This window comes from Euprymna scolopes, chromosome 7 (genome assembly GCF_053919585.1).
Source record: "Euprymna scolopes isolate OS-2025 chromosome 7, ASM5391958v1, whole genome shotgun sequence".
Classification (NCBI taxonomy): Eukaryota; Metazoa; Mollusca; class Cephalopoda; order Sepiida; family Sepiolidae; genus Euprymna; species Euprymna scolopes.
Window position 1 is genome coordinate 82,684,895 of NC_136488.1, and position 26,587 is coordinate 82,711,481.

The 26,587-nt window shown below is 34.2% G+C and overlaps 1 protein-coding gene and 1 pseudogene across 12 annotated transcripts in view; both read left to right on the forward strand.

Annotated features, from left to right (window-relative positions):
* Positions 1-26,587, forward strand: part of LOC145279803 (extracellular sulfatase Sulf-1-like) — a 274,221-nt gene that overhangs the window by 172,135 nt on the left and 75,499 nt on the right. For all 12 annotated transcript variants that reach the window (XR_013868456.1, XR_013868455.1, XR_013868458.1 and 9 more), the window contains exons 11-15: positions 8,175-8,361; positions 10,594-10,774; positions 12,577-12,731; positions 19,271-19,431; positions 22,465-22,670. Coding sequence is in view for 8 of the 12 variants with exons in the window: in XM_080131146.1 (XP_079987272.1) it covers positions 8,175-8,361; positions 10,594-10,774; positions 12,577-12,731; positions 19,271-19,431; positions 22,465-22,670 (890 nt within the window). In the remaining 4 variants the exon portion in view is untranslated. The remainder of the gene's footprint in view (positions 1-8,174; positions 8,362-10,593; positions 10,775-12,576; positions 12,732-19,270; positions 19,432-22,464; positions 22,671-26,587) is intronic.
* On the forward strand, positions 23,089-23,205 carry LOC145280458 (5S ribosomal RNA; annotated as a pseudogene).

The following is a 26,587-nucleotide window of genomic DNA, read 5'->3' on the forward strand; positions in this document are numbered from 1 at the left end:
TCAATTTGATTGAAAAATGGCTGATTTCACCAATTTTGATGACAAACGTATAGGAGGGTAAAACATTTGTTGATCCGCTCTATTTTGGACAACATTGGGCCTCTCTGCTAGTGTATGTGTATATTAAGGCTTGCTTCAGTCTTGACAGACTATGGATATCCACTGTAAGGGTGCCTGCACGTGATTTGTTTGTGGCAAGAGTTGCGCAATCTCTAACCACACCTCACCTGAGTCGACATTGTTGAATACCAGTGGCAAGTGGAGATTTAGGAGGACTGGAAACAATGCCAAGATAAGCGGAAAGCATATACAGTGCCTAGAATTCCCAAATGGTCACCCATCTGGTACTAGCCAGGCTCAACATTGCTTAACTTCGGTGATCTGACGAGAACCGGTGTGTCAACGTGATTATGGGGGGGGGTGTATTGGTTATCTTTATGATTGTTGTTTCCACTCCCCATCTTAATGTTTTTTGTAAATGTTATTTAGAAAAGATTTTAACATGTGGAGGAAGGGGTAGGCTTCCTTTACCTATTCTGTACTTTCACCTAACCATCTAATATACAAAAGATACTGTAAAAAAAAAAATTAACTAAAAACGATAGAGCAACCGGAAGTGAAGTGGAAACAGTAATTGTAAAGATAGCCATATTCTTTATTTTGTTTGTTAGAAAGAAATTCAAGTGATCAGTTATTTAATTACAGCATAAGTTATTTATTAAAGTTAAAAAACCGGATCAAATTCTAATGTATTTCATTAAATTTTAACAATTAGAAATATTTCAAGTAGAATGGCGCCTAAATTAATTATGATAGACAAAGGATGACCAACAACTTCTCACACTTTTGATGCTCTTGTGCCTAATTTAAAATGTGTTCCATATTTTTGCAAATAAATAATGCAAACTGTAGCTCATGTTCTGGCTTCGGTTATTGAAGGAGAATTATTTTCAAACAATTTTCTATTATCTCGATCCAGACTGCCCTTTTTCGGAGTTATATTTTCCCACATTCAAAATCAACCCTGTATCTAACTCGATCCTCATGAGGAGACAAGTAAACAGGGATTTATTTAAAAATGATATATATTGTTTTAGCATTGATAGAATTTTTCTTTTGATAAATGCAGTTTTATAAAGAAAAAGTTCTGAATCATTTAATATTTATTACATAAAATTCTTAAAGTAACAATTCAAAAATAAAGTTTATTTGATATTGGTGCAGATAATTTAAATGGTTATAAGAGCTAATAGAATTTTAGATTTCCAAACAGGAGAATAGGCTCTTTAGCTCCAAGGGAGATAACTAATAATTTTGCCCTTACATATGCAAACAGTTTTCAACATTTAAAGTTTTTAAACGTTTGACAATTCTTTATTTGCATATATATATATGTATATATATAAAGGGCTGAATTATCAGTTATCCCTCTTGGACTTATTCTGCCAAACATTAAATCTCAGTCCACTCACCTGGAGAATTTAGATGTTTGTTTCCGGCTTGTCTTTCATGGCTATTGAACATGGTTTGCCCAGCTGTTCATCTTTGTATGGCCTTTATAAACCTTGATTCAGCATCTGTCAGTAGCAGTTGTTGCATGTCTTTTTCTGTGGAAATTGTTCCAGACAAAGCATAGAGTCACATGATCTAAATTCAATATATAAACAGCTATACCTCTGTCTGTCTCCATGTGTTTTCAAACTCTGTCTCGTCCAAAACTAAAAATCTCGGAGTGGCACTAGGGACCTCAAATGATTGCATTTTTGACAGACCGTTCTTTTATGGGTCTTTAGCCGGTTAAAATTGGTTTTAAGGGATCAAAAAGGAGTCAAAATTGAAAAAAAAAAAAATCTTTAAACATTTTGTACATTCATCTTGGTTTACTTTTAATTTTTAATCGATTTATATGTGTGTCAGGTTGGTACAATGGTAACGTCACCAGCTTTGAATGTTACAGTTTCTTCAATTCTAACTGATGGACCTAAATATCTTCTTTTGAAATCATGACTCTATAACTATATATATATATATATATATATATATAATCTGGACAAATTAAAATATCATATTTAAGCGTATTTTACACCCCCCTCCCTCATTAGTAGCTAAAAAAAATATTACTTCAAGGTCAAGACTAATGTTTGATACATAGATTACAGTCCAGAAAGCAGCAATTCTTCCCCTTGTCAGAAACATCAATCATGGAATGTGTAAATGCATATATAATTTGAACTGTTTATTCACCATCATTCTTTTGTTCTTCTGACACCATCATAACACGTCACACAAAATAGCAGCCTCATTTGCAGGAAAAATACCCTGAAATACATGGTTGCTGAAAATGTAAAATTTGGAATCTAAAATGTTAGCTTAAAACACATAAAAATTTCAAAATAATTGTTTGTACAGCTATCAATTTAATAATTTGTATTAATTTTTTTTTAATTTTTTTTTTTTTTTTAATATTTTATTGGTACTTGTGCAGTTTATGGACCATGCTGAAATGTTATTTAAAAAGCCATTCTTAGCATGAGGAGATATGGGGGGGGGCTGTGTTAGATATTCTGTACTTTCACTTAAAAATTTAATAAACACGATACAATAAAAATTGAACTTGTCTATATAAAAAAAAAATTTTTTTTTTTTAAATAGCACAGTCCATACACTGCAAAATTATCATTTTATTTTTTTTTTAAATCATAACTTTTTCTCAGTCAGTTGGTGTCTATTAAGTATATTCTAATGTTATTCTGGTCAAATTGAAGAATTTGTTTTCCAACAAAATACAATCTAATCTGAGAGAATGATGGAAACAGATGTAGGAAGTCACAAAGGGAGGACATTCTATCCCAATTCTGTATTAGCCGTACAAAAGTCACGTTTGTTCCTGCTTAAGCGGAGGGAACCATTCTCAACCATTGAAAAGGTTTTGTCTAGTGTGTTCTTTTTTTGTTTGTTTTTTTTTTTTTTACTTTTCGTGATTAAATGTAAGAGCATACCAGAAGCATTCCAAAAGTAATGCTTCCTGTTTTTTATTCCGCCCAAATGAATCTGAGGGAGTTGAAAATTGCATTGTTATGATGACTGAGCATGCATTCAGGATCTAAAAGTTTCATCTGTTACAGAGATATTGATGGTCTGAGACTCTAAGAGAGCAACCCCTGTGATGATGGACGTACATCAAAAGCAGAGATTTCATTGAATTTTTGCCAATAGGATGATGACTGTAAAAAATAAATTGTGGAGCACAAAAGGTCTTTTGTCTTAATGGTACCATTCCCATCTTCGTAACTCTTCAATTTTTTGAGGCAAAAAAGTAATAGAAGGCTTTACTTTTGAAATGACCCTTCTATGTTTCTTTTTATTAAGAATCATTGATCTTTATTACAGTGGACGATTTTAAGGACATTACTGTAAAAGTTTTTTTTCAATTTTATCCTGAAAAACATTGTAAACCAGAACCAATAAGAAAATTATCTTACTAGAATATATATTCATTACAACCAGTTTTCACAGAATTGGCTTTTATTATAATTAGAAAGTAGATGCTCCCTTCGGTTGCGTGATTTTGCTAGTATATTAAATATTAAATCGCTTTTAAAGCAAAATAAATTGTTTGAGACATTAAAATAATTTCCTGCATTACTGATGTTGACCGGCACATTTATTTTTGTTGCTTATCAGAGTCCGTTTCATTACTGCAATGTTGCATCCCTGTGCTTGCTTGACAAATACTTTCATGAAATGCAGTGGTGTCCCCTTGACATAAATACCCGCGACAGACTCGTCAATCAGCAAAATCCTACCTCCTCACTGTAAATGTATCCAGATGCTGGAAGGTTTTCTGCTTAAATAGCTTTCCTTGTATTGATTGTGCTTGCCCCCCCTCACTATCTCTCTGCTTACTGTGCCCTTAACTGTACCAATATGTAGAATTTTGAATGTAATGTGAACAAACACCTTGCTGCACAATTCTCCACTGAGTACACCCTTGTAGTTATGATCTCAATTAACAGTAGTCCCTTACATTTCAGTGGCAGTGTGCCTTGTTTGGAGTGAATCAGAGTAAATAAATAAAATTTGAAAAAATTATTTAGCCTGTTCAAGCTACAGTTCTCATCATTGATGTTAGTCTCACAATGTTTCAGCCGATGAAATCTGATTTTCGTCAAACTCTGGAATCTGTACAGAATTTGGAAGGGAGTCCTTTGTTTAATCTGTAGGGATGACTTGTATTCATTTTGTCAGCTACGACCAGCCTTAAATACAGTGTACTGTAACCCTGATGAAAGAGACCTAAATATAAGAAAACAAATATAAGATTTTCTCTGGTCCCAAATTAGAGCCTGTGTTAATGTACAGTGTAATTCAGATATAAGAGAGCTGCCTTGGCTCCGATAAAGAAGTATCTTATATCCGAGTTACAGTGAATACATAATTGTATTATTATCACCTTTACTGAGAATTCAACCTTTTGGAAGACTGTCACGTGGAAGTGATTATGCATAGCACTTTTATCCATTGCACCAGAGGTCCTTGTGGACAATTCTAGTATAAATTTTAGCTTTTTTTTTTTTTTACATACATTTAATCATATTACTCTATGTATTATGTTGACACACAAGTTCTCTTTAGATCGCCATAGTTAAGCAATGTTGAGCCTAGCCAGTACCAGATGGGTGACCATTTGGAAATACCAGGCACTAATATATATATAGGAAGAGATTGACATTTCCGGCAGTTCCTGCATCCTAACTGGCATCCAGCTGTATTAACCCCACCACTGGTTGGGATGAGAAAGTGAGGCTGGCTTTGCACAAACCAGCTTCACTTTAAAAAAAAACTCCCAGCATGAGTCGTCCATCATCCCTAGGATGATTAGATGGTCTTCATCATTCCAATGGACAAGCTATATAATATATATATATATATATATATATATATATATATATATATATATATATATATATATATATATATATTAGGAATATATGGATGATGCAATGAGTAAGCTATCTTTGTGGATTAAATAAAAGGTTCTATAGATTCCATTCAGATTCCAGATGCACTTGGAGAAAGTTAAACAATAACATTATCCAAAAATTAAGAATAATCCATGATGGGATCGGTGTTGAGAATAATAAAAATCTTAAAATATTCTCTAATTCTGGAAATTATTAGATTTACTGTTAAGAGTAAACTACTATCCATTTTGCAGAATAGGGGAGTGTTCTATCGGAATCTTTTAGGCAATCTAAATAAAATGCTGAAAGGTAACAAAATGCTGAGCCGGTGAACTAGTTGCAGTTAATGTCATTTAAGAAAACTTATTTGCTTTCATATTTTTATTAAAAAAAAAACTAAATATTTATCTTAATTTGAACAAAAAAATCACAAAGAAAAATATCAAAATAAAATTTAAAAAATCTTATTAATTATTCAAAAAGGTATTTATTCACGAAACTTACATAACAATTTTTGTAAAAATTTTCTTTTTCTCAGTTTTGTTAAAATGGTTCAATAATTTATTAAAGAGAATAATTTATTTATTGTATTAGGTTTGTGCAAAAATGTTTTTTATCAGATCTGTATATACATCCAAAAACATTTTTGCACCAACCTAATATTTTGCGTAAGTACTCCATTTTTTTTTAAATCTTTTCCTAATGTATGATGCTAACTGAAATATTTGACCTTGGATGAGTTTATATTGAGGCACTCATGTAGCTTTTTATTAATAGCTTGAATCAATTCAGTAATGGGTGAATATGTTTGCTAGTATAGATTTTAAAACTATATTAAAGTTATCTCCCCTGAATTATACTGTGTAACAAGAGAATGAACTCTTCAAGTTAATTGTATTGGATAATGAGAGAGTACATTTGCACAGGCGAATGCGTGGATCAGGTGGCCTTGCTTTGTATTAAGAAAAACCTGTCACTAGTGAGTAGACAGAGAGAACTAGGGCTGAAAACTGTAAGAAAAGGATCCACAGATGCAATCTCACAAGGGGTGAAAACGAAAAATGCTTAGATTTTGAGAGACTGTTTTGGAAGCTTGAAGCAAATGATCACTGACAAAATGCCTCTACAATGACAAAATTTAATCATGTGCAGTGCTGGCCATTGAAACGTCTGCTTATCCATCTATTTGTCTATCTAGCTAATAATCACAGGTTAATATAACTGTCTCTCTCCTGCATAAAACAAGTGTAAATTGTACTTGTAATTAATGTTTCTCTCAAATCCCCACTTTCAAGATCTTATCTTATTTCTACTATATGCAAAGTTTTGCGGACAACTGATCCTAGCCACAGAAACGAAATGGCCTTGAGGGGGAAAGAAAGTACAAAGAATCAACATTGCTAGACAGACGAAAGAGAAAGGGACAATACAACATATATTTGACATAGGAAGAAAGAACAAACGAACAATGAAACAGTTGGATAAAAAAAATAAAATATCTCTAATTAACCATATTTATAGAACAAGCGACTTTGTTAGTTTGGTCACATTGCGAAAATGGGCAATTTTTTTTTTTTTTATGTTAGAAGATGTAGAACAGTTGAAGTAGCAGGGGAAGGCCAAGGAAAACATGAGAAAGTGACAAGGATGGATTTGAAAGATTTGATAGATAGGCTAGTCTGAAAGTTAATTTCTAAATGCCATCATGTAAAACTGATGTTAAACTACTGATGTAGTAGTAGTAGTAAAATGGTAGAACGATGATTGGACATAGACAACATTGTTTAGTACCAAATAAATGTTGGTACTTATGCAGAATATAGATCATGCTAATTTTTTTTTTATAGGATTTTCAAGTTAAATTAAATTTTTACGGTATCTTTTGGTTATTAAATTGCTAAATGAAAGTACAGAATGTTTTTTTTTTGCCCCCTCCTCTCTCCCCCTCTTCCTCTCCATGTTAAGAATGTGTTTCTAAATGTTATTTCAGCATGATCTGTATTCTGAATACATTAATTGAAATTTTATACTATGTTTAGAGAAAAATTTTGACTGAATTCATATTCCAATTTCTAATCTATATATATATATATAAAAAAGCGAAAATGTGTGTATATGTTTGCTTTTTGTGTATGTCCAAGAAAGGCTTTTTTCCGAGAAGTGATCGGTCGGCTCACAACTTAAAACTTTTTATATCACATATAAAATCTACAAGTTAACAACGGAGCTCGCCTGTCTATTTAATTTGCTCAACTTTGAAAAGATAAATATTCAACATTTTTCACTCGCCGCATGTGGATTAGGCTTTTTCGTATAATAAAAGCGACACTAATTCTGGCGGTATTTTTCCGGTCGCAATCGCCGGAAATGTCCGAAAGCAATCAGATTTGATCAATGTGGAAATATTTTCCTTATATCAGACAATTGCTATTCAATTTGGACAATCCCCTTTTTATGGGGAGCTGGTCCCCCCTCCCACTCCCCAACATCTTGGAAAAATAAAAAAAAAAGCGTTCCCGCAGTAAATGAAATACTACCCCGCAGTCAAAGTTGACCTCATTAAAACGGGCACCTGCCAATCCTAAATAGTTAAATAAATTCAAACGTGTTTCCGTTAGTATTTCACGGCGGCCCAATGTTTAACATCACACTTTATTTTTTCACACTTTAATTTCCAACTTTGCCTCAAGGGTTCGGGTTCGATCCTCATACTTACCTACCAAAACTTTTTTTTTTTTTTTTTTTTAACCCTCCGGAGTTTTAATTTACCCAAAACCACACACCTCCAAACACCCAGGAAACGCCCCCCCCCGCTAATGCTTGATAAATGTTAAACCAATAAATTCATCAACCTTCTGATAGGTTAGTTTGGGTATTGATTTCTAAAAGCCTTTCGAGAAATACAGTCATGTAAAATGGACATTAAATCGGATATGATCATGAAAGAATAAAGGAGTGTTTGGGTTGGAATAGTTGAGGTAGCAGGTTAAGTTCACAGGGGGGGAAAAAAATGATAAAATGAACCTGAGGGATAACTACCTGCTTATTTATAGGTTAGTTTTGGTGTCAATTTCTAAAAGCTGCTCAACACTTACCAGCATGAAAAATGCACATTTAAACTGAAAGCTACAAATGAATTGCCACCTTAGTTTTTTGTTTGCTTCACATTTCTCTTCTAACTATATTCTCTTAACATGTATTGCTTTCCAGAAAGATTTCCAAAAAAGTCCGTAAACAGATGATCCGTCAAGAGAAAATGTTAGCTCGATTCAGCAAAATTGAGCTTCAAAAAAATGGTATTCGAAATCCTGCTGTCCAGTTTCAGATGTTCTCTGGAGCCGATCTTGTCGACGTTTGTGCAAGGCCAGAATTTAAGACACCTTGTAAACCTGATCAGGTAAAGTATTGTCTCTTTACAACTACCTGTCCTGACCCGGCAATTATTTTTTAATTTCATGTATCTATTTAATTTCATGTGTTTTAAGAAATGTGTTTTAAGAAATGTTTTGAAAGCTAAATCATTTTCAAACGTGTTACTTTTAACTCCTTAAAAAAAACAACAACAAAAAAACTCATTGTCTCTTTACAACTACCTGTCCTGACCCGGCAATTATTTTTTAATTTCATGTATCTATTTAATTTCATGTGTTTTAAGAAATGTTTTGAAAGCTAAATCATTTTCAAACGTGTTACTTTTAACTCCTTAAAAAAAAAAAAAAAATTTAAAAAAACTCATTTTCAGTGCTGATGTTTACCTGTCTGCCAGGATCCTAAATTCTGCAACATATGTAGATAAAAAAGATAAAATGAAAATCTCTCAATTTTTAAGATAATGTGAAATGCGTAACTTTTAAATCTTGAATCTAGTATCGTGAAAGTGATGTTTAGTGGAATCACATGGACTTCTGTTGGAAGTTAGGATGTTGCCCGAGGCAAAAGTGTAGCATAACTTCTATTCTCCTCCCTTCCTCATTCCCTTCTCTACTCCTCTTTCTTCTTTACTCCTCTTTCTTCTTTACCCATCCTATTCCCCTCTCTGGACATACACATAAACATACAGAACTAAAGTCAACATAATGGGTAGAACTCTGAAAAAAAAAAAAATTACTTCCCTTTATATAAGTATTTAAAAATAATTTCCCTTTCGCACTTTGCTGCAGTTCACAGTAATAAGCCAGAATTCAAACTTGGATGTTCATAACATTTACTTTTCACAATCATTTTACATGAAAATCATTTCCTCAAAATAATGTTCACTTACAGCTTAAGAATAGTGTTAAATTAAAATTTTGTTTATCTATAATATAAATCTCATCTGTTTGTTTAAATGTATGTTTGTATGTCTGCCTAAAACTTTTGACAGAGGCGACGGATTTTCACAAGATCAGTATTGTTTGGAAGCTCGACCCTTCGGACGACAAATATTGAAAAATTTGCTAAAAACATTAATTCCTTCACACTTAACTGGGCACTTTTCTACAGAGAGGAGTTGCTTTTTTGCCGATATTTTCGAAAGTCCTCCTCTTATCGATTGACTAGCCTTAATTTAAACCTATGTCACTTCCAGTTTAGTGATGGGCGCAACGGCAAAAACGTCACGTTTTTGTTTTTTCATTCTTTTCCTCCTTCACAGTATGGGTTTGAGCCTGCCTGCCTACTACCACTTTTTTTTGCTCAGTACACACCTCCAAACACCCGGGCACCCAGGCTAGTTTTATCTAAAAGAAAATTGTTAGAAATTAATAAAAGGGCAGGTAAGTGCTCTTTGGTGAGCAATCATCTAGAGTGCCCTGATAAAAATGCTGGTGATATTCGAATGTTGGCGAGCAAGATTTTTTTAAAGTATATTTACAAAACTTTTAAATATATTTTTAAAAGATCTTGCTCGCGAACATTCGAATATGTCTGCTGTTTGACCTGTTTACAAGTTTAGAAACAACTAACGGCAATGTCAAGGTCGAACAACTGGTGCCCCTTGAATTCTTAGCCTATTTTTGTCGTCTGCTACGGGGTATCTAATCTTTACTTGATCCAAGATGTCTTCTAAAGAAAATTGGTTGAACTTCAGGCCAAGCAGTTTGAATGTTGAAAGGTCAGGAGAGATTGAGTTTCTTGAAGATTTTAGGATTATTGACATGTGTGAAAGAAAACTTTGTTTTTATATATATATATATATATATATATATGTGTGTGTTATTAATTATATTTTATCTGTATCAGTCCTTTAATTTATGGAGCTCAATGTCACTACAGAGCATATATAAATGACAAAACTATATTCCAAATTTCAAGATGTTGGCCATCTTACCATTTATTTCTTTAAGTATGTTGAAATGCACAATTATATATATATATATATATATATATATATATGGCGATTAAGCTACACTGAATATTCCGCGTTTCATCCACTCTAGGACTCTTCAGGCTTATGCGCCTAACTAACTAGCTCTACCTACATATTGAGCACTTTTGAAGTAAATACTTAAAGTTTACGCATAAATTTATACTTTCGTATATTAATTTTATGTGAGTAAATTAAGTAGTTATATATATTTTTTTTTTTTTTTTTACAGAATTCCCATATGATTCGCTAAAATTTGGTCTAATGCTATTGTTTATTTTTAAGGTTTGGGAATGTCGCTTTGAAAATGGCCAGCCAGAAATTTACAGGTGTCGTTCAGGACGACAGGCCCAACTTTCATCGATGCAGAATGATCGTCCATGTGTTTGTCCACCAAACAGGGTGAGGAGTCCAAGCAAACACGAACGCCAAAGCCAGCGTAACATTATCAAATCCTACAGTCGAGGTACGTTGAAAACTTGATTATTGTTGTCCACATCGTTTGCAATTGTAGCTCGCAGACATAACATAAAACCTAAAAAATGTCCGTCTGTCCTTCCTAAAATCCCATGTAGCAGTTATGTTGCCAGACTTTTATAAGTTTATGTGACCACGCAGTGTTTGGTCTATTATCTAATCAGAACACTTTGTGTGGGAGGCACTTCCGTGTGTAGTAACAGTGCAGAAAGACAGAAATAAGCAGCCATGGTTAGTGTATGCCCTCTGTAAAGAAATGGTAGCATGCTAACCTAGAACCATTAAGATACGAAACGAGGGTGATTATGCAATATTTAGGTGCTGTTTGGAGTCTGAATTGGCAGAATAAAAGGAGATGAACTGTTTGCTTGAGAGACCTTTTGTTTTTGGATACCACGTCATTTACACATATTTTTTGTTGGTGGAAAAAAGGACTGCTTATGTGAAGAGCAAATGTCTGTCGTATGTGAAGAGCACAAAATAATCTAGCGCAAGGATGTGCACTTTCAACTATAAATAATTGACATGATTTAAATAGGAATTAATTATCTAAATACATATTTCAGTCATATAAATCGTGAATCTTTCATTGTTGAACGATTTAGTTTCCTTTTTTTTTTTTTTTTTTTTTTTTTTTTTTCAAGCAATTGGATTAGACATCAACTTTAACAGATGTGCATCTCTATCGGATTCTGAACATCAACCAGATAGGGAACAACATGTATATTTTAAAATTTAGTTATCTCTACTCACCTGGGTGCCTGGCGTTGCCCAGGTGTTTGGAGGTGTGTGTTGAGCAAAAAAAAAAAAAAAAGTGGTAGTAGGAAGGCAAACTCTAACCCATACCGCAAACAAAGGAAAAGAACATGGAAAAAAAATGTGATGTCTTTGCCGTTGCGTCCATCGCCAAACTGGAAGTGGCGAAATTTTAAATTAAGGCCAGTTAATCGAAAAGAGGGGATGACTTTCGAAAATATTGGCAGAAAAAACGACTTCTTGTAGAAAAGTGCCCAGTTGAGGGTGAAGGAATATTTTTAGCCAATTTTTCAATCTTTGTCGTCCGAAGGGTTTAGCTTCAAAACGATACTGATCTCGTGAAAATTTGTCGTCTCTGTCAAAAGTTTTAGGCAGACATACAAACATATATACATTCATGCATACATACATTTAAACAAACAAGTGAGATTTATATTATAGATGGAAGCACGTTTCGTTGTTTATGGCTAATCAGTATGGTTGAACTTAGCACGATTTAAAACTAGCATCTCAGTCTAGAGCCTGAAGCTCTACCAGTAAGCTGATTCTCACTAGTGTTAAAATGTATCGCTGGTTTCAACAAAACACATGCCTGTGGATAATTAGATTTTTAAAAAAACATGTTGCTCTCCATCTGCAGCCGTACCATTAGTGAAAGGAAAAACCCCTAGTCCTAAACCAGGACCCAGAGTCTAAAACCTGAAACTCTACCACTGAGCTAATTCCTACTACTGCTGAAATGCATCACGTTTTTTAGAGGCCATTCATTTGTTTATTTTGTTTGCATGTTTTTGACCAACAAAATCTCGCTAAGTTCAGTCACATTGATGAGTCATAAACGACAAAAACACATATCCTTGGATAGTTTTTTTAAAAGATATTCCTTTTATATAGAAATATATTTAGAATATTTAGTTATTTTTACTTTTAGTGACTTATTTGATTAAGATATCTAATTCCTAAGATTATTTGATCATTGTCATTACTGATACTTGATGAATACGATTACAAACCAAAAATTGTTTTTGATTTCAGATATTGCGCCAAAACAGGAGCTATGTAGAGTTTTGCCAAATAACACAATTGTATGTGATCCGGTTTTATATGAAAAGATAGATGCTTGGCGAAATCACAAAGATCAGATTGATAATTTAATTCAGCAATATCGCTCTACAATTAATAATCTGAAAGTAAGTATCTTTTGTATTATTTCAATTATAAACAAACAAGCTAAAAAAGAATATTTTCTTTATAAAGCAAACCTATCAAAATAGCTGTGCCCTGTTAATAGGAGCAATTCATAAATTAAAAAGATAAGTTACATAGAACTTTATTGAATCAAGTTAATAGGAACGAACATGTTCTTATTGACCTGATGATTTAATAAAGTTCTATGTAACTTTTATGCCTCTTTTTAATTATATATATATATATATATATATATATAACAAGATAAATGCAACTATAGATCCTGCATTCTGCCCACTTCAGAATAAGAATAAATAAAATAAATAAGCATAGTTTACCAGGCCACAATATCTGCCAAAGAAAACCCAAATAATAGGAAATATTATGTAGTTATGACCTCCCTAGATTTCAAAACCAGATATTATGACCATAAAAGTAATAACAAAAAACACCAAATGAAAACAGCACTGGCAAACCAATACTGGTGTTATGTAATGGAAGAGAAATCGGTCACGATGTCTCTAGGTCAAGATGTGGCGAAAGACTGTCAAAACGTGAACAGCAGACACGTGCACCATTATCGAGCAGTGTGATCGACAGATAACGTGAGTGGAAAAAAACGAGCAAAAACATGCTAATATAAGAGGTGATTTTTGGAGTCTAACCAGGAGAAGAGAGGAAGGAGAAGAAGAGAGACGCCGCTAGGAGACGTGCGTTGTCGAGAGCATAACGTGTCACCCCCGCTCTCCATCATTGTCACGACAGTAAGCCACACTGTTAAATTTTGAACTATCAGAAATCTCTATGTAAAACGAGAAAATAATTTCAAAACAAAATATATTTTTATATAAAAAGCCAGTGTGTCTTACGTCTTGATTTGGTATGCTGAGTTACGTCTGACCTTTGTGTGCATGTTAATTTCTTTTTAGTCGGAATCGTTATGACAAGGTTGACAGCTGAATAAAGCTGAGAGAGAAAAAATGCACAGTCAAGGGGGAAATAACTCTGCCGTCTTAGCCGTTACCACCTAGGGGTCCTGGCGCTATATAACAAAACATATTTGGTGCCGTGAGCCAGTTTTGCATCAGTGATGCAAAAACCGAACTTGGGGTATATATAATAAAAACTAATTGGTTCCCTACGACCGGTTCACTCATACCTTTAAAAAAAAAAAGAAAGAACTCTTACACGAAAGAACAACGGTTACCACACAAACAACCAGAAAACTAAACAACTAGACGATCAATAAAAGACGGCTACTTGGTTTTTGTTGCAGCGGGGAACTAACTAACAACGACCGTTCCCAACCTAGGAATCCTGGCACTATATAACACTGGGAACTCAAAAGAAAGTGGACGTTTGCTAATAGTCAAATGGAAAATAGTAAGACAAGCAAGTACATGTAGGGACCTGGATGATCCATGCAGATTATGCCTGAATGAAAAATTCGCTATCCTAAACTTTAAAGAAACCCAACATCTTTTAAACTGTAGGAGAGAAATAGCGAACAACTATGTGCACAGGATAAACTTTACTCTAAGATAACAATACATAAATAATATTAAATTAATAACAATAGAAAAAATTTTTTTTTAAATAAAATAAACATATATATTCATATAATTAATTTTATAAATAAAAGTAACATCCGAAATATAAACCAAAGCACAAAATAACATATCTAACTACACCTAGGTTGAAAGTAGTTCAGGTCAGCTTTCTATACACAAAAGGATTTAACTAACCCTTTCCCAGAAAACACACAAAGGGAAAGGATGAACCTGAGGTCAACTGTACGTTTGTTCTATAAGTGTCCGTCCATTGGCTGATTAGGATGGGCATGGTTACAACTAAGAAGCTGATTGGCTAACTAGCAAATTCAATAATGTGTTTATCAAAAGATACGCGATAACCACAACTCTTTGCATAAGCCTGACAAATTCTTACGAGCATGGAATATTCTGTGTAGCTTAATTGCCATATATATTTTCATAACGTTATATATATATTTTTTTTTTTTTTTTTTTTTTTTTTTTTTTTACAAAGGCATCACCACATTATCAAGGCCCAGAGGCCACTCAAGGATAAGGGTTAAAGAGTGTACAGTAGAAGTTGGTCAATATAGTAATCATTAGTAATGAAAATTTGGTAAATTTAATAACATATGGAACGGCTCATCAAGAACTTATTTACCTTAGACTTGAACACAACCATATTGTAGTCAGCCGGAAAGCAGGAAAACGGAAGACAATTCCACAGGCGTGCAGTTCTAAGAAAGAAGCTTTGTTCATGGAATCTATGTTTAGGTTTAGGCACAGATAAAGAGTGGGGGAAATTATTGATAGTGTTTACAGCTAGACGAGTGTTTCTTGTGAAAGTTTGGCGAGGGGGGACCATAGATTGAAGCTCAGTTGAACACTTTCCATGAAAATAACGATACATCAGAGACAAACTCGCAACATCTCTTCTGTGAGATAGAGGTTGTAAGGAGGAGAAAAGGACATCTCCTACGAGGCTACGAAGTCTATTTTGAACTCTATCAAGGCAGGACAAGTCCTTTCTAGCAGCTCCTGCCCAGATGTGGCAACAGTATTCCATCCTTGGACGTACCTGGCTCTTATATAGATAGAGAATAGCATCAGCAGTGAGATATCTACTGGATCGATAGAAAGATCCCACCATTTTTCCAGCGGCCTTGGCAACAGATTTGATATACGTGTTCCATTTAAGATCAGGAGTAATGGTCAAGCCCAGAAGCTTGTCAAAACTTGAGGCCTCCTGAAGACGAGAGCCATTCATTTCAATTGATGACAAATGTGGATTAAAATGTTGATGATGTAAAGAGAGAAGCTTGGTTTTAGATGCATTAAAAGTAACCAGCCACTCCTTTCCCCATTGTACTACATGCTCAAGATCAGAGGAGAGAGAATTGGAGAGTACTTGCTCGTTTACTGTCTTAGATGTGGTACCATAAATGGTAGTGTCGTCAGCATAAATGTCTACAAATGATGTAAGGATATGATTTGGAAGATCATTAATGTAGATCAGGAAAAGAGTTGGGCCCAGGATGGATCCCTGAGGGACACCGGCATTAATACTGTGAGCTTCTGATTTTTGCCCCTCAACTACTACTCTTAAGAACCTATCAGAAAGAAATGATTTAATAATTGAGAAGACTTTTCCAGCTATACCATAGCTAGCGATCTTATGAAGTAAACCTTTATGCCATACCCTATCAAAGGCTTTAGATATGTCAAGAGCAATTGCCCTAGAAAGATTGCCACCGTCGAGATTTGCTAATCCTATGCGATATAACTGTAAGGACATCTGCTGTAGATCTAGCAGAACGGAAACCATATTGAGTGTCACTAAGAAGGTTATTTTTGTTGAGATGTTTGATTACTTCTGTATTTAACACAGATTCTAGCAACTTACTCATGACGCACAGGAGACTTATTGGCCTGTACTGAGAGGGAGATGAGCGATCACCTGAATTCTTAAATACAGGGCATACTGATGAGATTTTCCAGGGAGATGGGAAACTATTCTCCTTAAGACAACGTTTAAACAGTTTTGTAAGTATGGGCGCTAGTTCAGGTTGAAGTTTTTTGAGTACTATAATTGGAATACCATCAGGGCCAGTTGCTTTACTCGAATCAAGGTTTTTGATTAGCTTCGCAACATCACGTACAGATATACGTATATCACATAGCGTGTTTTCTGATACAGGAGGAAATATTGGGGGTTGGCGGTCTTGGTCGCAAAGGGTAGAATTAGCTGCAAAGTTCTTGACAAAGAGTTTGGCTTTGTCTGATGCTGACGAGATTACCTCAGGTCCATTGATAATAGTTGGGATGGAGCACACGCTTCTGTTCAGGATTCTGTTTGCTATTTGCCAAAACTGGTGGGAACCAAGCCGCTGCTCAGCTACTTTGGACTTAACAGATTGAGCATACAACTCTCTTGCGTTCCTTATTACTTTCTTACAATGGTTGCTGGCAGTCCTGAAAACGGCTTTAGTTTCCATACATCTATTACGTTTGAAGCAGTGGAAAAAGTGATTTCTGTGCGCAATGGCAGCAGCACATTCTGGAGAGAACCATGGCTGGCTGTTAGGTTTTTGCTGAAACTTTTTAGAGGGTATGAAATGGTCAATACCTACAATTAACCATTCAGTTAGGTCTAATACTATAGAGGACACATCCTTTTTAAACATGGAATGCAGAGGTAGATCAGATATAAATGTACGGAAGCTATCCCAGTCAGCCTTAGTGTATCGATATACTGTACGATGAAGTGGTACGTCTGGGGACTTATTACATTTCATTTTTATCTTAATTGATACAACAGAGTGGTCGGAAGATCCAAGAGGCGACAGAACAGAAACTGAACATAGTTCAGGGCAAGTTGTGAGAAAAAGGTCTAGTAGGCTCGCATACTGGCCGTCATTATCGGGCACACGGGTAGGTTCCTGAACAATCTGAGTGAGGTCATAGGCAATGGAGAAATCATGACAGAACCTCCCCTCATCATCGGTCTTGTTTGAGTGGGTCAACCATTCGACGTTGTGAACATTGAAGTCTCCACATACGTGAATGTTAGCTGAAGGATAAGTAGAAAGGACTTGGTCAATTTTCTCAGATATGCTTTGAAAGATAGTAACTCCGCTGTTGTGGGGGCGATAGAGAGTAAATATAAATGCAGTAGTGTGAGCTAAAGCAACCCGGAAGCACATATAGGGTAAGTTAGGATCTTCCCTGGAGATGTCCCTCCCACATGGAAAGCTATCTTTAATATAGGCACATATTCCATGCCCATGGCGATCTTGGGGGTCAGATTTAGAAGTTAAGTTAGAGTATCCTGTAATTGCAAACTCATCTAGGGAAATAGCCTGTCCAATGCCAGTTTCACTTAAAAATAAAAGGTCTGGTTTAGTCTCCTGTAATTGGGTTTCAACCTCTGGAAGGTTAGAACGTAGACCCCTGATGTTGGAGAAGGAGACATGGTAGTAGGGGTCTACGTTGGAAGTTGGAGAACCGGGTTTAATCGTGTATTTTTTCTTGAAACTTGTCATGATGAAATTTTGGAATTTGTGGACTAGGTCGACAGATTTACTTAGAGCAGGACAGAGAGGGGAAACTAAGAGAGAAAAAGAAACGAAGAATTTTTTTTTTTTGTACCACATGATAAGGTAAAGCCGTAACAATTACCCACTAGTATGGCATCGAGAGGCCCCACCAGAAGCTACTGCATGGTCCAGATTCCATTCACCAAATGGCAATACAGCAGCCCCAGTACTTTGCACCTGTTGATAGGACAGCCTCCTTAGTGGTTAATCCAAGGTTCGGGTCCCTGACTATCAGGCGGATAACGTCAGCCCAGACAAAACGTTTACCTCCAGCACCCTTACTAGTGACATGGCTACAAGGATAGACATAGAAACAGAAAATTTCCACCAACTCTGCCAACTGTTCGCGCAAAAATACTGCCAACCTAGAAAACAGCTTTTTCTTCTCCCTTTGTCAGAAAAATCACTCATTTATATAATAGAAAAATCTTATTGAAAATTTAATTCAAATACTCAAAAAAAATATTAAAAACCTGTAAAGAAGGTATACTGAATTTTTAATTATCCAACAAGTACAGATAAAATGGAAACATCTTATTCCAGAGTTTCGAAAAATGCAGTTCTCATCTGAAGAAAGAGGTTTGCAAAATATACAATAAATTTTGCAGATTAGTGCATTAAAAGAAATTACAAAGATGAATTGAATCCTATTTGCATAAAAATGTTTTTTAACAGTTTGTAAAAGTTTATAAAGTTTCATAATGATTATGGAAGCATCGGTGCAGTCTAATGGAAGTTCTATATGATATATTTCAAGAACATATTGGGTCATTTTATCTGCGCCTGAAGAATTTACTATTAACAGGACATTTACGATGATAGAACTTGGGACTAAGGAAACTCGTAAATGTCTATTTCCTCAAAATGAGACCCTTGTTAAAAATCATTAAAAATTTCATCTAGAAAATAATACTTTTAAATATTTTATACTTAAAGGGAAATAGCTTTTGTATCCAAAAGTTGCCAAGAAAGTATTTGCAAACATGGGTTATCTGCCCCTGAATTTTGACCACCCAATAAAAAACTGAATAAGGTAAGTGATGGTAATTACCATCATTGGCTTGGCAAACCTCATTTTCATAGTACTTCTCCCAGATGTTAAATGAATCATATTGTTGTTCTCTATAGAATTGTTTTCATCCATTTATTTCTTCATATTTGTCTTACCATGCACAACACATTTGATAATACTTTTCTAAAGCAAATTTATCCCCAAAATTCTTAAGTGTTATTTAATTTGTTTTGTTATTAATTCATGGCACAACCACATCACGATTAACTCAGCTAAATTTAGTATGTACTTCTACAAAAAAAATCACATGCACAAACTTAGAAAACCTATTTCAGCTATTTTCAATTTGGTTTTCTTTTATATTGACTTTTTATTTTTATTTCTTTTTAAATTTATTTTAGGATATTCGAAAACATCTTAAGAAACAGAAACCAGCAGAATCCCTTGCTTCAGATGCTTTGGGGGGCGTATTCTTTCCAGGAGATCTTTCCCTCGAGCAATATCTGAATGGAGGCTCTTCGGGTTGTGACTGTAGTAAAGTGCAAACACGCTTACCTAACAGGTCAGTTTTTTTGTGTTTTTTTTTCTCTTTTAGTATAATAGCATTTGATTGCATATCAATACAGAACATGAAGATATGATATCGATATCATTCTGGCAATGCGTAAACATAAGATATGGATTCAATATTTAAAAAATAATCTGATTCTGAACATCGTCATCATTAGAGCTAGGACAACAGCATATTCTTTTCATTGTTTTGACTCTTGAGCATATATCCGACATAGAGCACTGAGCTAATCCTACTACTGCTGAAATGCATAACCTGTTTTTTTTTTTTTTTTTTTTTTTATTATTTTGTCAATGTATGTACAAAAATAAAAGATAAGTATGTATTAATATATAAAAAGGAGTAATGATGTAAGTTGATGCTTAAAATATTGCGATAAAATAAGTTTATTCAGCACGCGTGCAGTTTATAAACGATAATATTTTAATCAACCAAGAACCACATCACGTTACATAAAAACTTAAGATATCAATGGATATCTATATTACCTGAGAATCAAAGCAAGGAAAAGAATATGCTGTTGCTATGGCCCTAATCATCATCATTAAATATCTATTTCCATGCTAGCATGGGTGGAACATGAAACAGATACATTTTTCATTTAATAATTCTATTTTTAAAAGCTTATTTTTAACTAAAAAAACAAAAAGTAGGATTCAGCACTGACGATTTGTGACTTGTAGTGATGCTAATGAATAAAAAAAAAACAAATTAGAACTTCAAAACATTTTTTAGATTATGAATATATTAATATTTTCAAACAAAAGAAACTCGTATGAATACTTAAAAAAAGCATTTTCTTTGCTTTATTTTAAATGAAAAATAAATTATTTATAAACAAAAAAAAAATGAAGTTAAACATTAACATTTAAAAATTGTAAGTTATTTTATAAATCCATTTGGTTTTTAAGTTTTGAACTCTTTATTCAAAGTGTTTTAATTTCCTTTTATGATTTTTGAGACTTGACATTTTTTTTAAGTCATAAACTGCTTCTATGACTCACTCGGGGATTCTCTGTCAATATTTTGAACCAACTACATAAATACTGAAATCCTTTGGATATCTATACCTTACTAGCAGGACACATGTCCCCGTGTTGCCCAATGGAAATGACTCAAAACCAGAACAGCTATATCCCCCCCCAAAAAAAAAACAAAATAACCCTTGATTATCTAGTGTGTTATCATATGTGAGTCACATAAATTACTATGAATAAGCAGCTAAAAAAATATTAACACGGTTAGATGGTGGTGGTTGCTAGTGTTAGCTATTCTTGGCTCAAGAAAATTGTGGGCACTGGTGGCAGTAACCAAAACAAAAGTATATGGCTTCTACTGTCTTAGATTGTCTGGCAGTGGCAGCTAGCAGGATCCAGTGTCTGTCATTGTTGGCAGGGGTGGTTACTGGCGATTAGTGTTGCTTTAGGGTGGTTACTTGCTTTTACAATAGTCACAAGTGTTTGTTTTAATTTCCTTTTATGATTTTGAGACTTGATATATTTTATTTTTTGATTTTAAGTCGTAAACTGCTCCTATGACTTGTTTAGGGATTCTGTCAATATTTGGGACTGACTACATAATGAAATCCTCTAGATATCTATTCCTTAAGTGCCCAATGTAAAAAGGAAAAGGTGTTCAGCAAGGGTACTTGTGCAGTTTATGGATATGCTGAAATGTTATTTAGAAAGCCATTGTTAACATAAGTGGAGAGAGGGAAAGCTGGCTTTTAACTATATTGTATTTTCATCTAACAAGTTAATAAAATCTGTATCATAAAAATCGAATTTAAACTTGAAAATCTTATATAAAAAATATTATGGTTCATAAACTGCACGAGTGCTGAATAAACTTATTTTATCCCAATATTTTAAGTATCAACTTGCATCATTACTCCTTTTTATACATTAATACATACTTATCTTTTATTTTTGTACATACATTGACAAAATAACCTTTAAAAAGAAAATGGCATGATTGATAATTGCTCAAAAAATTGAAAATTAAACAAAATATTGTTAAACACATCCAATAAATGCTACTAATATTGTGAAAATAATGTTCTATTCATATTTTGTTTAATTTTCAATTTTTGAGCTATTATCAAAGGTTCCCATGTGATACTTATGGCAGCCATTTTTTTTTTCTTTTGTTCTAACTGAACAGTGAATACTAGGTTTGCTTTGAACTACAAAAAAAATGTGAAAGGAGTTGTGTTTGAAGGCTATATCAATGCAGTTCCTAGGAAACACTGGACACAAGCTAGTATATAAAAGAATAATGACAATAATAGAAGGAATTTTCAATTATGTTATGTTTATTTACCAACATAATGTGTCGTACAAGATAGTAGGTGTTATTGTCCCTCATTTTCGAGAGTAGAATCTCTTCTTCAGGAGAGAAAATAAAAAGAAATGTATACAACTGTTAAGCAAGATTTTTCTTTTATCTGTTTTATTCTTTTATTTCTTTATTTACTGGAGTCAGTGTCACAAATTGGCTGTCAAATCAATTTTAAGGATACAAGTTTTGATACATATTAAGTATTGTTAAGAACTATTGTAGCGTTCTTTTTTATTTTTTATTTTATTTTTTTTTTAATGTATGTAAATGATTAATTTTGCATATTGAAAAACACTTTAGAATAAGTTAAAGCATACAAAACTTATCCATATAGGTAGAAAAGTAACTTATGTTGCTTTTGGTAAGATTTATTTTCTTGCATATGTTAATTTAACATTCTCTTTTTTTTTTCTTTTTTTTTTTTTCTTTGCTACCAAAAAACTCAATTTTCAAATATAGTTGACTTAATTTCCTTCAAAAGTTATTTGAAAGCGAAACAGTTTTCAATAGAATTTCAGTTACGCTTCTCCAGAAAGTGGCCTGTAATATAGAATGCCATGGTGTCCTGCTAAGTGTGTTTTCTTCATTTGTCTAAACAAGTGAAGTAATGAATTTACACATAAAAGCTGTGAACGTTTCAAACTGTTGAAATGTTATGTGTTTTTTCTTTCCTGGGTGTTTTAGAAAGATGACCACAACAAAATATAACAGTGTGCTCACGAGTCAACATAACGTTCCTCTGTGGAAACGTAACAGATATCGGAAAAAAGTGTGGAAACGCAAATATAAGCGAAAGTTCCGCAAGGATCCTAAGCACGAATGTCGGATGCCCAACATGAAGTGCTTCATGCATGATAATTACCATTGGAAAACCCCACCTTATTGGAAATGTAAGTAATTATTATTTATCCTTTTTTGCTTTTTATTTACCCTTGTTCATTTTTCTATCCTATCCACAAATGGTTTTTTCCATAACTTTCGTCTTTAACTCTATTTCTTTTAATTTGCTAACACGTCACAAAATATGTAAATATCTATTCTGCTGACAAAAAAAAACATGTTAGCAAAAACTGTCACAATGTTGGATATAGATTTTATTTTCAATTATCTCTGTCTTAAGTATTTTACCTTTTCAGAATTAACATTTAAAAAATATTTTTTTGTTCAAATGAATTTTAATTGTTTGGACTTTTCAAAGAATTTAATAGCTGGTTTTGCTGACATTTCAAAAAGAAAAAAAAAAAATTATTTGCTGGAAGCATCATGTACTGATCTATTTTATGTATAGATTTTCAGTGCTCAATATATGTATATGGTATAATCACGTTGACACACCGGTTCCCGCTCGATCACCGAAGTTAAGCAACACTGAACCTGGTCAGTACTAAGTGGGTGACCATTTGGGACTTCCAGGCGCTGTATATGCTCTCCGCTTATCTCGGTATTGTTTCCAGTCGTCTTGATCTTCTCCTTGCCACTGGACTCAAACAGTGCCGATTCAGGAGAGGTGTGGTTGGGATTGCGCAACCCTTGCCTCACAATTACACGCAGCTGCCCCTACAGGGAGTATCCTTTGTCTTTCGAGACTGAACGGAGGCATCATATAATATATGTGAGTAGAGCTATATAAATATTTATGACAAGCCTGAAATTTTCCTGTGGGGATAAAACACGGAAGCCTCTGTTTAGCTTAATTTCCATAACTTTTTCTATAAGTTATAACAATGCAGGTCATAAGAAAAACTGAATATCAAATAACAAGGATTTTGTTTTTCTATGTAAATTGTTCTTCTGGATTTCTCCTAAATTACTAAAATTGTATGCGTGATGCCAATATATCACAATATTTCAGGAGTATAACCCCCTTTCTCAAGTGTTTCTATTTTTTTAAATCTTTTTGAACAATTCTGAGGCCATGAATTGAGTGCTGAACTTATCTAGAACCAAAGTAATGATGTGTGGCTTTGGGCTACAATTCTTTAAATAGATTCTGGTTGGTATCCTTATGCGTGCAAGAAGGGTATTGGATGTAATTTGCTGCAAGATAATTTATGCCTATTGTTGGTTTAGCAAAATCTCATTCTTGTTGGAATGACCATAAATAAAGTGTGTTGTTTGTCCTAGGCATCTCCTACAGTTGAAGCTAATGGCTAAATTACCCTTCAGGTAACACTTTTTGTTAAGCCAGGTATAGATACATCTTGTCTTTCGCAATTTTTTTTTTTTTTTACATAGGAAGCACTTGTCTACCTGCAGTCGCCATCAACAGCACCCCTCCCCCACTCTCTGTCTGTGCCTAAATCCGAACAGAAATTCCATAAACCGGACTTCTTTCTAGAACTGCCCACCTACGGAGCTCTGTTTTACTGGTCTGCTTTCCAGCTGACTGCAGTATGGTCATCTTCAAATCCAATATGAACAAGTTCTTGTTGAGCTGTCCCCTTAAATAATCAAATTGTGCCCAACTTCTACCACTAATGACCACTAGTGTTGTCTCGGTGATTACTGTACACTCATTAACCATTATCGAGTGGCCTTTGGCATCTAGGGATCTCTACAGTGTAGGGGTGGGATTTTGCTGCTTGTTGGGTTAGTTTGAGCTATTTACATAGAGGGGGGTACAAGAGCTAGGCGTTAATCCATGTGCATTCCATTAAAATCCTTGTGAAACAGGCACAGACATGAAATATTTCAGTAATGGGACATAGGTTGGAGTTTGGTTGCTAGTGTAGTACCTATCAGGTTGGCAATTCTTTTTTTTAACTCTGTCTAGGAACAATACTGTACAGGATACTCTCGGGTATAAGTAACCTAGCATAGTAGAGAGAGTCCACCTTCTTCGCAGCAGCCTTGGCAACTACCTCGATGTATTTGTTCCAATTCATGTTGCCTGTAAATGTTAACCCTAAAAGTTTGAACAAAGTATTTTCAGGTGGTGTATCCATTAGCCATAGCAATCGGTGGTTGAGAAGGTTTCTTGCAGTTATTAAAGGAAAGATGTTTAGTCTTAGTAGCATTGAATGTTACCATCAATTTACAGCCTCATTCAACTACAGACTGGAGATTTTCCTCTAAGGTTTTAGCCATTTCCTTAGATATGTCTTCATTTGCGTCCTCCTTGAGTCTGTTATAGAGCATAGTGTTATCAGCAAATATAGCCATCTCGGAGACAATTTTATCAGAGAGGTCATTTATGAATATCAGGAATAATAAAGGTTCAAAGATCAACCCATGTAGCACACCTGCATTTATATCATGTTTTGGCATACAGCCATCAAGGACAACCTGGACAAACTCTTATGTAAGAAAGATTTTATTATGTTATGTATTTGTCCATTTATACCATATGATCTAATTTTCATAAGACCATTGTAGTAAACTCTGTTAAAGGCTTTAAATATGTGTAGGGCAACGGCCTTAGCCTCTCCTATCTTATCTAGTGCATAATATACATTCAGAGATTACAGTTAGGATATCTGCAGTAGAATGGGCTTGCCTAACTTCATACTGTCGGAAAGAAGTTTATTATCTACGAGGTGGTGGACTAATACTTGATTAAGGACTCAAAGATTTTAGCAAAGAGACGGAAGAAGCTAATGGTGTGATGATTGAGTGGGTTAGTTCTGTCACCAGAATTTTTAGAAACTGGTACAACAGAAGCAATTTTCCAGCAGTCGAGGAAGCAGAATTTAGTAAGGGATTTATTGAAGTTTGGAGAGAACCAGGGTAACCTCAGTAGAGCATTTTTTTTTTTTTTTTTTTTTTTTTAATAGTATAGCAGGGATGAAATTGGGCCCACATGCCTTTGAGGAGTCTAGGTTTTTTGTTTTTTATGGAATCATGAACACGAGAAGGGGTGATTTTCAGATCTAGTGCGGCTTCTGTCCATAAAGGGAAATTTCGAAGTGGGTGGTTTGTTGGGTCTGAAGTGGAGTTGGAGGCAAACCATCAGAAAAGCAGGTTGCCTTTTCAGTTGCCGTACAAACAATCTCAAGGTTATTGGATAGCGGGGAAATTGTTGATTATCCATTATTTTCTATACTGTTATGAATTTTCCAGAAATCGCGAGTTCCTAATTTCTGCAAGTCAAAATTAAGTGTCTCCAACTGTTTAATATTTTAACTATTTATTTTCATACGTCTTTCAATTTTTATCTTTTCATACTCATTTTGTTTTGGGTCATTTGGATTCCTGGGACTACCGTTCTCATCTTCAGTGTTATTTTCACGTTTTGGCCAATATAATCTCCAAGCTTTTTCAGGCGTTTTTTTTTGTCAAATTCTGGAATCTGCTCGGAATCTCAAATTTAATGTGTGTAAAGTTTAGTTTGAAATAAACTCTTTATTTGATCCACTGGGATAGCAGGCTCTCGTTCCGTCAGCCATGATCGGTTAGCAGTCCTAAGTAATTCGCACTTGCATTTTGAATATTGCTCACACTAAGAATTGGACCATCAACCTCCAAAAGAGTATAACTTACAGCTGAATAGTACTTTATCCGTTATGTCACAGGTCCTTCCCAAATTCAACAAGATACCTGAAGATTGGAGGTTACATTGACCAAAATGTGAAAATAACACAAGATGAGAACAATAATCCAAATAATCAAAATACAAATTATCAATCTTCGTTTTGTTTGTTTTGAAAGTTCCCCATAAATGTTTTGATCTCAAAATCCATTTTTACGTCCAAGACATTTCTTTTTTTTTTTTTTTTTTATGTTGTCTCGAAAACTTGACTAAAACTGTGGGTACGTTTAGAATTATTGATTTTTATTTATCTTCAGAAGAATAATTCCAATTATTTTT